General features: G+C 32.7%; 1 protein-coding gene across 2 annotated transcripts in view; it reads left to right on the top strand.

Annotated features, from left to right (window-relative positions):
• The window catches only part of LOC143222519 (fasciclin-2-like), an 88445-nt gene that overhangs the window by 39350 nt on the left and 34379 nt on the right, over positions 1 to 14716 (top strand). For both annotated transcript variants that reach the window (XM_076449135.1, XM_076449129.1), the window contains exons 2-4: positions 4644 to 4821; positions 6208 to 6365; positions 7931 to 8212. In XM_076449135.1, coding sequence (XP_076305250.1) covers positions 4644 to 4821; positions 6208 to 6365; positions 7931 to 8212 — 618 coding nt within the window. The remainder of the gene's footprint in view (positions 1 to 4643; positions 4822 to 6207; positions 6366 to 7930; positions 8213 to 14716) is intronic.

Genomic DNA, 14716 nt, shown 5'->3' with positions numbered 1-14716 from the left:
TTGTTATCTGCACAATCTCCAGACAGCAAGTTGCTATAAACGCGCGTGTCGATCGATAGATTAAATTCTCAAGAAAATAATGAACCATGTACATGACGTTATACTGTGTAATTATTTGTATTTGACTAAATATTTGACAAGGCTGACTTTCTATCTGTAGATATAGTTTAAAATACATTTGTTTCTCACTGTCGAAGTGGTTTTAACTCCAACAAATAGGACCTGCGATGGTATTGGCTTAATGCTTACACATTTAATAGTAATTTCTGTATATGGAAACCAAAATATCAATTTTCCTTTCTCTTGCACATTTTCACAAAATTCTTGTACTTTTATAAAAATGAATCATTTGCATTGAAATCTCAAATTATTTGTGCTTGAAGTTTACTCAGTCACTGGCTAAACATCTCCTTAAACAAATAATTGAGTCTTGTCGATCGTTCTAGAACACGAGAAACCCCTCACTATTATATAAATGGTTAACAGGCCGTATGACGTGCGTTTTCTGGATATGTGTGTGCGTGCACTTTACTTTTTGCTTCTCAATATTTAGCAGTCGCTACGGCCACAAGAGGATATAACCAAACATATTCTGTTCGTAATAAATTTTGTTGTAAACTTGATCAATTTTTCCTTCCAAACTTGTAAAAAGTCCTTACTTGATAGATAAAACGAATTTTTGTCAATATCTGCATAGCTGAATTACGGAAAATCCGTAATTAAAACCGAACTAACTTTTATGAACATTAAAATCACAGGCTTGGTTTTATAGAACAGTATACTACATGTTCTGTGTTCCTGATATGCTGTTTTAGGTCTTCATTTATCAAAATTGTTCTTTATTTTTTTTAATTTTGCGCAAAGCTACACGAGGGCTATCTGCGCTAACCGTCTTTTAATTTAATAGTACAAGACTACGAGTAAACAATCAGATTGGTAAAACTGGGATAACTGGTTATTCTTCCAAAAACGTTTTACAAATTTATTTTTAGCAATATTTCTGAGTTAGGGTTATCGTTAGTTTTGTTGACATGTTTGTGAAGTTGTCAATCGATTACAAAAACAAATCCCGATAAACGACAGGAACCGTTACAATTGTGAAAGGTTTTTAAACTGATCAATGCGAGTCGAAGTGAGGTCGAAAGTTTTATATAAATGGTGTCAAGTTGATAAATTGCCAATAAAATGACTAAAGATGCCATAAGATTACAAGAAAGGGACTTTTAAAATCAAAAGAATTGAGAACGAAAATTATTTACAACCAGCGAAGACTTCCAAGAAGTATAGATTATACTAGTAATCCCAACGGGAAGTACAATAATGAAGTGAGAAAATATTTGAAAAATAGTGTAGATTTGTTAATAGAACCTAATAATATTTCATTTGACCTGAAAGATGAGATGGAAGAATTATGGGTCATAAAAAGAAACGAACAAAACAAATCGGACAACCCAGCAGAATTCTAAACATTACTTAGCAATAAAATTTCTCAAGTGGCATCTTATTTGTTTCTTTTTACCTTAAGTTTTATGATACTGTGTGGAGGTAGCATTTTGCGAGACCTCCACTTATGGGTTGCATGGCCATTTGCCCTTTTTATTTTTTTAATTAACTGGTGATTCCACGTTCTGTGGGTTTGACACTTTCCTGTTCTTTCTCACAGGAACTTGCAGTTCCTCAGGGCTGTCATCAGTGTCACAATTCTCATTTGTTTACAAATGAATACTATTTCTGGAACAGTAGCAAACGGACAATATCTGACTTCACATCTTGTGTCATTCATTGAGCATGAGGTTAGTTGACTGGCAGCTACAGACGGGCCTTAATCATCTACTGACATGGACCAAAACTGTTTACATGCATTTTTGCTATCAATGGGGAATTCACCAAAATCCTGAGCTCTGTCAAATGCTTTCTGTGGTCCCTAAAGAATAGTTCTTGGATCTTTTGACTGTAAGCTGACTTAAACTCCAAACATGAAGCAGCTACGTGTCAACTGTACGAAGGTTCTGAACATCCTCTGTCCTCTCCTCCACTTCTTGGAGTAGATCAATATCCTATGCTAAAGATGTTCTCATTGGACAAAAACTGAACTATGGGTCTCTGGTCTATAGTTCTGCCAGAACATTGGCCTCAAATGTTGCACCTTGTTTCTTATCTTGGGCTTTGGCTCTGAATGGGGGAGGGGAGGTTTCAGGATTTCTCAAATCTAGAGTTTGTACATTGTTTTTCATGAACCTACATTATGCTTTTGCATTTGCAACTATCTTTACTGTATACTTCAAATCTTCGATCCTCGCCACATTATTTCACTATGGCTTGTTTTTCTTTCCTCAGTGGGCCATGCTTTCTTAGAACATAGTTTACCAATGTTCCTTTTGGCTTTTGTATCCAGGTGCAGCTGGCCAGATTGGATTTTTTTTGGATAACATTAGTGTATCCACAAATCACCCCATACCACCACGGCTTATTAACATCCATATTTCCGAGTGGGAATGCCGTCTTCTATTTGCCGAACATTTTTCGAATCATCCTTACATTTCCACTTGTACAGAGGATTTGACATCGGGTGACTGTGGGCTCTGCCATGGCTTGTAGTTTGGTGGCTGCACACACCATCCCTTCTATAGTTTGCGTTCATTGCCGAATTATATCATTTCTCTTGCCTCAGATTCATAAAAGCTATGCAGTACGTGAGATGTACTGTTTATAAGGATTTTCTTAATTCTGTATTGGCCCTGGAATTACCTCCACGTTATTTATCACCCTCTTTTATAATTAATATTTAAAATAGCTAGCCCATTTCTCTATCATCTACTTCTATCCAGTTTTTCTGGATACCAGGCCATGTCGATATTTGCAGGAACGAGCTCGCTGACACTGCAGCTAAGTCTGTCTGCTCTGTTGCTATAGCTGCCGTGCATATCTTATACATGGACTACAGCCATGTATTGAAGGCTGTTTTGCGCCAGTTTGCAGTGACTTCGAGTGAGCAACGTGGTAACAAGCTTTTTCATATAAAACCTTCTATTGGACTTTGACCATCTTGTTTCCATAAGGATCGAAAGGAGGAAGTTATTGCAACTAGACCATTCAGTAGTCACCGTTTAATTCGTCGTTGTCTTCTATCTGGGACTAATGTACGTATGTATGACACTCAAGTCACAATAACCCATATTTTACTGTCATGGAGCCTTTACGACCGTGAGCGATGATACCATTTTAAATATGTTTTTACCATGGGTTTAACTCTAACGTTGGACAGTGTCATTTGGCCATTTTAATTCCATTTGACGATGACCCACTATTTTTGTATTAATTTCCATTTCCACTTTATAATATTTTAAACGTTATTTCATTTTTAACTAGTTTGGCGCTGAATTAGTTACTTTGCGCAATAAAACGACAAACAAGACCCACCACCACCAGAAACTTTCAGTAGGACACTTATTCATAAATATCTTTGATTTTAAAAATATTTGGCAAGTCTGTAACTTAGTCCTCTGAACACATGCTTATAATATATTTTTGGCTTAATTTAAACTGAGCTCAAGTCGCAGCACATATAAGAAACAGCCTGGATTATCCTCAAGATCATCATTTCTAGATGAAATAGTGACCGGCTTAATAACTATTTTGGGTTTGGCAACACTTTTTCCTCCAGTCAAATTGTTTATAAACAATAATGATGCACCCTTCATTTGCAGAATGTCTTACTACAACCATTACTGATCCTGAAACTTGAACTGCTAGACGAATGTTATAAAGAGGGTCATTACCAAAGCCACGCTTATTACCCTGAATACTAACAGACTCGCCAGTGACGGAACTCGCATCGAAAGGCAGTATAATTTTTAACAGTGAGTCATCCCAGTATCGAGTAGAATACGTATGGGTATGACATTAACAATGTCATTTGTTAAAAATACAACAAATAGAAACTAATCGTATAAATTCCCCCCCCCCTTAACTGAATCAGCTTTTTTGGGTGTTTTTTTTTCAGTGGCCAAACCAACACCTGGTGAAGTTACTTCCATAGGTGGATACGAACATTTTTCAAACTCCAACTGCACATTACTAAGTTTGTTTGTTTTTTTTTTTATACAAAAATGGTGCACATGTCTTGATTTTGATAATTTTTATCCTGACTATCAGAATACTTCAAACTGGAGGATGTGGACTTTTTAAAAGATCTCTCCATATTGATAGATTGGACATATAATGGTTTTTGCTGAGATGGCAGGAATTTTTTATATAAACAGTGATTTTATATTTAAGTGTAATCATTAGAAAGAGACCCTGCTTCCTGCAATATTTCTTTTAATTGAAATGTTTTGAAGTTGTCACTTACAACGTTTAAAATAAGTTTTTTTTTTATCCTTTGGGAAGTGGAGAGGGGTATAGTTTGTTTCTAAAGTTTTTTTGTTCTTGTCTGCTACTCTTAATCTTCCAAAAAGAACCGAGATATGAAATATATACAAATCTTCATGCAAGTTACTAGAAGGTTTTACTGTTCAACTAAATTTCATAATTCCAGATTTTATAATGTAGATTCTTCCTTAATGGTAGTGAAAAGGTAATAATTTGTTTAAAAAGTAGTTGTGCACTGGCTCGTTTAATAAAACGTAGGTATTTGTTTTTAGGTTGTTATGCCCAGAATCCTGAAAACAGGCTGAAACTTTCTATCCAACCTGTGGGAAGTAGCCAGACACGACCAGCAGGAGAAAGTTTTGCTGTCACATGTACAGGTGAAAGTTATGATAACTCCCTGTTCTCGGATATGAGGTGGGAAGATCCAAATGGAGAAGTACTTGGTCAAGGGTGAGATATTTTTCCATTAGTTTCTGAATACTACAAATGAGTACTTGCAGCACATTATATAAGATAATTTAGTTTTGCTTAACAAAATAGTATTTTAATGAAAAGATAATACTTAAGGCAAATTGTACCACCCAGAATGGTAAAACGATGGGTATTTCATTACTTGCATTTTTTAGACCATGATTTTTCAGTTGCAGTTTTGAACGTTTTGTCAAAAATGTCTTGTAGGGCATTACAAATATGCTTTCATGTGTTTACAGAAAATTTAGTGAACAGTACCTTATCACAGTGAATTGTTAATTAATATGAAGCTTATTTTCATCAAATTAATGCCATGTGCAAATTAGGTCTGAGCCTCATGTATATATGTAATTTTGAGATATTTGAAATCTTTTCTTGTTTTAATTGGCAGTAATATTTACAATAAACACTTGCAAATGTATTACTGAAGTTTACATCCTCTGAATGAACATGCATTATTTTTGTGAGTGACCTTCATATGATTCCTATCATCCTTGTAATTCATTGGCTTTCAACTGTTTTTGGCTTGAAGTATTTTATTTATGACTTGTATGCTTCACTTATTAACCTTGTCTGATAAATTTTTAAATTTGTTACAAAATCTGTTCAATTGATAAAATAAAATGCTGACAAACATCATTATAAAATATTTTTAAAACATTGTGTTTAATGCATAATCATTAATACTGTTTTTTATATTAAAAGTGCTGAATTTGTTCTTGAATACTGAATCACGTGTGAAAATTAAATTCCTTCCATTAACCTACACTATTTCAGTGTTGTCTGAATATACCATGCTTTTCTATCATCTTATAACATCTTCGTTTTGAATTTGCACATATTCAAAACTAAACTGTTTTCATAATACGTGTTTAACAAAGTCATTAATTTGATATAATTCTTTGTTTTTGTGAATGGATACCTGTTATCACCTTGACAGAGTATTACCCATTATGACACCACTTTGTAATTACATTGAAATGCATCCTTCATAGGTTGTTCAGGTGATATGGTGTATTAAGAATAACCAGTCATGTAATACAAGCCACTTTGTTAATTCACAAAAAACTTGTTTACCCAGACATTGTATTTGATGCAGTATAGATTTATTTTCAAAATCAACTAACAATTAGTACGTAGAGCATTTATATTATATTTGATAGAGGTTATTCATTTTGTTTCACTTTTTGTCTTTTCTTGTTACCTACACTTACATTGACTAGCTTAGAAAAGTTAGTAACACTCCGTAATCAATATATTTAGTGACACTTTAACTAGTGGAGCTATCTAATACAATTTAACTTATTTCACCTGGATATACCAAACTGTATTTGTTTTATTTTTTGTTTTTTTTTTCCTCTACAGAGGGAGTTACAATAACATGGAAATTAATATGATAAAGAATAGCATAGTGTCACTTGTGTTTGTGACTCCTGAAACAGAAAACACAGGCCAATATACTTGTAGAGCCACTTATAATGACACTAAGACTTTGGAAAGTGGAGTCCGAATAACCTTCTTTCGTGAGTAATTATAGAATTTCATATTTAATAATTTAATTTTTCTGTTATGAAAACTAGTATAAAACAGCTACATAATCTTTCAGTCTCAACCATTTTAAATAAACTTATAAATTAAAATTACCCTTAGTGATTCTAACATGGTTAAATGACAGTTTCCTGGATATATATATTAAAATAAATTTTCCTCTTCAGTTTTCTCATGTCAAAGTTAACCATAGTGCACAAATATTAGTTGTGTAATGTAATAGATTTTTCAAACAACTAAATGAAAAGCTATTTTAATGATATATGGATTAAGTTTTCATTTAGCAAACAAGTCTAATAATCTGTTCTTCCTTGTGGTTGTGGGATTTAAGTAAATATATTCATGTTCAGCAAATTTTACAACACTTGTAAGGTTTCATCTTTGGTTTAAAAATACTTGTTGTATAGAGCCAGATTTTCTTACTTATGAATGTCTCTTATTTTAATCAATATCATGTGAAATAATTTATTTAACCCTATGTGCATGGGTAGAAGACTCAAGTACACATGATATGACCTTTTACTGTAAGCCATACTGAAATGCAATATATAGTACTAATGTGAAACACTATATAAATGCATTTTGGATATTCTAGAAGTTTTTCCAACATGTAAACACCAAAAATATTCATTTTTATTATTATTCTCTCACTTATTATGGTAGGCATATCTATTTACTAACACATCTGAACTTTTATATACAACAGTTTTGTACATTTTCCTGAAAGCTTACACTCGGTAAATTCAGAATTGTTTCTTCATGTCGGTCTGTTTCAGGTTAATCAAAAGTGTAAATCATCTAATTTCCCAAACATAATCATTCAATACAAATTAATGTTCTAATTAGTTTAGTTATCAAATATTCTTTTATTATTTCTTTTGAGTTTTTATTCAAGTAATGTTGTAACTTGTAAAAATAACCAACCAACTTATTGTTTTGAGTTATTACTATTTACATTTATCTGTATCAGCATCTTCTGTGAAAGTAATTGGTTAACATAACTTATGAGTTGAGATAATGATTAATTGATTATTGAATTTTAATAATTGTCTAGCTCTTATGTTATCCATACTCCTAAAAAGAATCTATTACAACTTTCATTCAGGTCAAATGAGCAATTTTTAGAATCGCTAATTAACTTTATGTACAACTGGCCTATGATTGTTCTTTGATATACAAGCTGGTAGTGTACATGTCTGCTTGTTTATGATTAGCATAAGGCAACTTCTCGTCCAGTTAGAATCTGCATGAATCTCTTATTTTTGTTCTTTTTCAGTTTTATACATCGAAGTTATAAACAGTTGACCCCAAAGGTTCTTCATAAATGCTTTTAAAGCAATGAGGTTAAATGATTTTTGTCACTGATATTATTTGTAGAACACTAATGGAAGTTTTTGGTTTGTGTGTGTCAGAGAAAAACAGAAGCATGATTGTTTCATGCTGCTATGATGCCTTATTTTATATAGTTGTCAGTTTGTTTATAATTACAAAACCTGTAACTTTAATGAATTGTATTTATTATATCTATATAATCTGACAGGTGATATTACATGGAATGATTGCCTTGACAAACAGTCTCTAATTGTCAACCAACCAGGGGAGTTGAAGTGTGTTATTTCAGCTAATCCTTACCCTCAAGTTGCATGGACAAAGCTTGATGAAACAGATACTGTTTCTTTGGATGAATCACGTTTTAAAGTTGGTAAAAGTGGAGTTTTAATATCCAAGGTACTTGAAGATGATCATGGAAAGTACCGTATCCAAGCAATTGTCACAGAAACTGGAAGATTCAAACACAAAGATATTGTCTTGGAGGTCCTTAGTGAGTATATATTTCAGAAATGTATGATACATTAATTGTTGGAAGTTGAAAAACTGTGCATTAATTTTTTGTTGGTGTTAATGAATTGTAGCATAACGAGAGGGTGACCAAATAGAATTGTAATAATTCATGACTGTCAGAATGTTAAGTTTTTAAATCATTGTACTTGTAAATTAAAATTGTTTAAGTTCTTTTAAATGTTTTAAATAACTTGAGTAAAAATAAATTATTCTTTGTAAATGTGATGTATTTTTACTTTTAAACATCTTGGTGTTGATGGTAATATCAGACCTATGGAGTTACTAACCAGTTACATATAATTGTGAGAACATATTGTTTTGACTTTCATTTTTGTTATGTAATAGTAACGGGAGGACAAGATACACTGGTTAAATATATGGAGTATGTTTAAAGGTACTGGAGTGGTGTTTACAAGAAACTTTTGAAGCAGTATGGGAAATAAAGTTAAGAGACTGTTGAATAAATGCTGATGCAAGGAAAAATTTTCTATGAATTTTAGAAGAAAAGACAAATACAGGTTATTTAGTTATACCAACAGAAACATTTAGGTGTGGAAGGCTAATTCTGCGTTTTATAAGTTAATCACACTACCAGCACATATAACTTAAGTTGAAGTCTGTTTATAAACTTGTATTTATGCTCTGTTCATGTTAATTGTTTTTGTGAGGATTTTAAATCTGTCTATATTCGTTCACTATGGTTCTTCATTATGGAAAGTGAAACAGATTCAGATTTGTATATTCTTTTCTTCAAACTAAAACTAGTGAGGGATCCAAAGCAAGTTAAAGAATACTTTATTATATTCTAGTACCCCAGTTGAAGTTTTAAAGTAAGGACAGTTTACCATCTTTATTATAAATAGATGCCTAATGGTGGAATGCTGAATTTAATATTAGGATGTCCACTAAGATAATTCAGACAACTCATGTTTTCAAGAGCTTTAAAAATAAAATATCATCCACACATATTCAGAAGTGATAATGTATTGCAGGTGTGTTTATGTAACTACAAATAATACGTTGTAGTTCACAAAACTAGCAATTATTATATAATTGCATCATGTTTCCAGAACCTTTTAATTTGTCTCATTAAGTATTGTTACATTATATCTTGTAAGGTTTAGAAGGTTCTAGGCCTCAGTTGGGCAAGATAAGTAAATTATTGTGCAAGTACATAAGCAAAGTTTGCCAGGAAAGTCTATAGATTTATAATGCTAAAATCAAGGGTTGGATTCTCCTCATTGGACTCGGCAGATAGCCCAGCATGGCTTTGCTATAAGGACGTGTGTGTGTGTGTGTGTGTGTGTGTGTGCACACATGCATCACATGCACAGTGAAGAAAGTGATTGTCTGATCTCTCTCTAAAGTGAGTTTTTTTAGATATTGTATTAATGCAGATAATGAGAATAATGTATCTTGTCCTTTAAGTGAAGGAAAGTTAAATTTATGGTGTTTTTCTTTAAGTTGAGAATGACTGGTATTAAAGGACACTCTTAAAAGATTATGAAACATAGTAAATGGGAAATTAGGACATCAAACATGATGTATAAGAGGTTTGCAGAAAATATAAAAATTAACAGCGAGAATTTCTTTAAACACATTAAAGGTAAAGACTATGAGAATGGGAGTTATAGGACCCTTGAGAGTTTATAGAGGAAGTCTATCTGATTACGAGATGGCTGCTTATTACATTTCATGTTTTTGTTCTTTGGTTTCTGTTAATGAACATTTTTAAGCAGCCATCCACATCTTGAACAGTTGATAAATGGAAATAAGATTAAACAAGATGGCTGCATTAATTCCGAGCTAGTTGTGAAAAAAATTTGGGAAGTTATTAAAAAATGATAATGCTCTTCGGGCAGATATTTTTTTATGAATTTGAAGGAGAAAAGAAAGATTGGATACGAGAGTTACTTGCTACTAATTTGTTTCGTACTGTAACTTCTAGAGAGGTGATAAAGATCATCCCAGTAATTACAAACCATACATCAGTTGTGGGAAGCATTTTGGGAAGTTTATTAAAAGATATGCAAAGTAACTTGAAGCTTAGAATTTATTCAACAGCCAGTATGGTTTCACAAAGAAATTGTTGCCTTACAAATCTTTTATCATTCTTTAAAAATGATATTGCTTATGTAGATGAGAGTGAGGATTTAGAGTTGATGCATCTAGACTTTTAAGAAAGTAATTGAAGATGCCATGGGGAAGTGAATTGTTTGTTTAAGCTCTAGGGAAAGAAGTTTTTACTTTATGCAATATTTTGTTTAGGTTCTAACATAGTTTGACTAATATTTGAAATGTAGTTAAACTTAAGATTAAAGTTTTCGTTTTAATATAATTTTTGATGTATGTTAATATTCACTAGGATTTGATTTTGCACCTCAGGTTTAGGGTTTAATTTATCTTAGTTACATCCAATACAAGCTTTTAAATAGTCTTCACTTTTATAAGTTTCACGTGCTCCATTACAAACTTGTGCTTTTGTTTGATATTTCTTTGACATGATTGTGAATCAATTTCAGGCGTTTTTGTTTAGATCTTGGTTCTAGATTAAAGTCTGTAATTTAGAATTTTCTAGATGTTCAGTCAGCATGCCTGACTGCCCTGCAGGAAAAACCATGAATTTTTTTCAGCGTAGTGAATGAATTATTGTAGCACATTACTACATCATTACAAAATGCTTGTATAATTAGTAATAAACTTCTACTTTGCTGATTTAAACTTGATTAGAGCTATTCATTAATAAGCTCACTTTTACGCAAGGCTTCTTTGTTACTTTTGTAAGGATTTTAAATTGTTCTTATTTGTTTACTAACTCATTTGCTGCATGGTTCTTAATAGGAAATGATATAAATCTTTAAATTTGTACTTTTTTAATGTGGATCCAATATAGCCTAAATAGTATTTAGGCTATTTATATTTAAATACTATTTGAAGTTTTTAAGTATAGATATTCTACCCTTAAACCTGAATGTCATCTACATTCTCAGTTCAACCTGTGCAAAATGAACAGAACTTTAACAGATGTTATTATTAACCATTTTTATCTGTGCATAAATGCTATTTATCTAATTATAGGTAATGATTACAGTTGAATTTTTATTTTCTTGATCTAATTATATTTATTGTTACTACACTGTGCAGTACCTTTTTATAGTTGTAGATTCAAAGGCTGATGTTGAAATTAAATGAAGGATTTAGTTTAAATTGTAAAGACAGTTTTATCTTTCTGGACAATAAAAGTTGTATTACTCTCCAACAACCATAATTTTGTTTGTAAAGTTTAGTTCTTGCCTTAATTACATGTCTGGCTAATAACTTTAGAAATTTGCCACTATATTTTAGTATTCTTATAAAGTAGGTAATTTATTAGAAATACATTTTTGTAATTGTTTTTCTTCTGCTAGTATAATTGTACTGTTTTTCTAATGTCCTTTTTCTTTTCAGAATATACTGCTGAATAATGAAATTTGATTTAGATTGTAATGCAAACAGTTGCTCTTCTGCTTTCACTTTTGTTTATCATGGATTCTATTCTACATTTTATAATCATGTGGTATGAAATATGTTCTTTCAGTGATTGTACTTTAGTTTTTGTTAGTTATCTGTGAACATTAGCAACAAGGAACATTAGAAACAGTTGAGCATTAGTGAAACGTATTCTGTGCTTGTTTTGAACTGGATACCATGTTGATAAGTTATCTATTCCAGTGTGTTCATATCATTAGTGCATTTCATGTTCATGGCCCAAGTGCATGTTTTGGCTCTTTATACCTTTGAGTGCACTTTAGTAAAAACAGTTTTATTTGCTTTATTTTGTATATTGAGACATACTGAATTGTTTTCTTGACTTGTATGTAATGTTGATTAAACTTTAAATGTTTTATTGGAAGTTTAGCATAAAAATTATGCCAAAAAGTATATCTGTTTCCATGCTTTTTCCTTTACCCATATAAGCATTGAACACTCTTGCTCCTATATTTCAAACCCTGTTCAAATGTTCTTGGAATACTCTAACTTGGGAAATTCTCCAACCACAGTGTGTTTTCTGTGTATAAGCACTTTAAGGTACTTTAATCACTTTTTCTTGACAAATCATTTGACATGAAGTTCTATAAACATGAATAATGCTCATTCACAGTTTGGGTTGTGGCTTCGAACATGGTTGATGTTTCTATGGTTGTATATTTGTTTTATATTTATTACTTCATTTTTTTTTTTTGTTTTAAGTTATTTTTTTGCTTCAAGTTAATGTTTCTATTATAAAAGCCATCCAGACTTTATCCACTTCTACTCTCTCCTGTTTACAGCCAGGAGAGGAATCACTCTTGGTCAGAGCTGTCTGTGATAGTGTATGTATCTTGCAATGGATCATATCTTATATGAGGTCTAAGAGTGTCTTTGGGAATTTGAGGTGGCTTTTGCAAACGAGCTAAGATTGGCTGCAAAGAATTTTTTTTCCTTTTGCTAGGATGGCCTCAACAGAAGATAAATTTTGAGCAGCCTACTCTGGCCCCTTGTTATCAGTTTGTGCGAGTTTTTGGAAGAGTGTCTTTGGGAATTTGAGGTGGCTTTTGCAAACGAGCTAAGATTGGCTGCAAAGAATTTTTTTTCCTTTTGCTAGGATGGCCTCAACAGAAGATAAATTTTGAGCAGCCTACTCTGGCCCCTTGTTATCAGTTTGTGCGAGTTTTTGGAAGGATCGTCTTGATTTTAATTTTATTCCTAGTGTATTCTGTATATTTGTTTGAGCTTTTGCTCTTCATTGGTATTCTTTGGTCTTGTGCATGCATTATTATATAGACAAATGGCTTTCTTGTACCATTCTGTTAATTAACAAAACTTATCTTTTAAGAAGCCCAGAAGCTGACTTCTTTCTCAGATTGGAGAAATCCATTTTGTCACCAACAATATCTCATCTGGCTATTTTTCAATACCCACTTAAGTTGTGCTCTACCAGTCCTCCATCAGGCTTCAAGCCATGGAATGAGCTGTTAGGCTTTTACTTAAGTTTCCTTCTACTTTTTGCCTTTGACTGTTTCATTTCTGATACTTTGTCATGTCTTACAGCCCTCAGATGTTACATGGCTTTCACTAACTCATTTTGAGGTATGGAGAATTGATTGTTCATTTACTGGAATCCTTCTAATTCAAGTGACTTCTCTCTTATTACTCTAATGAGGTGGTTTTGCAAACTAACTTGCATGGCCTATGATGGATTGTGTGTAGCATTTCACCAGATATGTCAAATCTGTCATTATCCTCTCAGTTGAATTGCCCTTTTGGAAGACAGCTTATGAGCTGGTATGTAGAATACTATCTCATTTACTTGCATGATCTGTTAGTTTTCTCTTCTGAGGGTTTTTGACTATCACCATAGCTATTTTCACCACATCTGTTAGACTTTAACCAGAATTAAGTACCTTTCTCAATCATACTCTTATTTCCAAGGTCTTTTTCTTCTCCACTGGGTCCTACTGTGGCATATAAAACCACTTCCATCATAATTGCTACAGATTGCAACAGGCTTTATTGAAATTGAGTGTTCTGTATATTCAGCTAAGTGCTTACCGGATGGTGTTACCATATTATCAGACAGCCATTCATGGACTATTGTGAGTGAGGCTAAAGGGAATACTGTCCATTACAGCTGATCTTCAAGATAAATAAATTCAAGTTGGTTTGCTTTTAAAAACGTGGAACTTGGATTCACGTATTCCACAGTATTCAATGAGTAGCACCCCTCTAGACACTACTAGTAGAGGTAAATTATTATCACTACCTGTTTCAAGTTGCTGGTGTGATGGATAGAGGCCTTTTTTTCCAGTGTGTTAAGATTTCTTTCTTCACTCTTGGAGAAGAGAACAAAGTTTGGGGCACAACTAGTTTGATTCTGGTATGCCTTTTTTTCTGATGTCAGTAAGAATGGCACTACCCATGTTTCAGGTTTGATGCAATGCTATATAGTTGGTGTGCTTGGCACTTCTTTTTGATCAATGTTGGTTTTGTACATTGTTTGTGGAAGGAGGTCCACTATTTCCTCATGAAAGTAAAGAGTTCCCATCCTAAACTTTTTGTTAAGCACAGGTTTCATATTCTCACCATATTTCTATGAGAAAGTGGAATATTATTTCTCCATCTATACACATGCTTTCTGTATGGATCATGCTTGCACTGGCCCGTTTAACGCAATTTGGGATTCCAGCTATATTGTCAGCAGCAGTATATATGTTTGGAAAGTTAACACTTTCCTGAACTGAAAATGTATTTCTAATAATACTTAGTTTCACTGACACTATCCTACCTCCCCACTAAGTTGGTTTATGTCTTGAAAAAGTAGATAAATTATCTGAATGACATTCCTATATACAGTATCTAAATACAGTGTATTAAAGTGGCAGAGAAAGCATGTTCAATGCTTAGATGGTGGAAGAGTGGAAAGTCTGTAATTTAGAAGTAGCCATATTGTCAGTGGAGGTAAGTA

Source organism: Tachypleus tridentatus, chromosome 1, assembly GCF_004210375.1.
Source record: "Tachypleus tridentatus isolate NWPU-2018 chromosome 1, ASM421037v1, whole genome shotgun sequence".
Taxonomy (NCBI): domain Eukaryota; kingdom Metazoa; phylum Arthropoda; class Merostomata; order Xiphosura; family Limulidae; genus Tachypleus; species Tachypleus tridentatus.
Note: the sequence above shows the minus strand (reverse complement) of the source record. Positions and strands in the feature narration are given on the sequence as shown.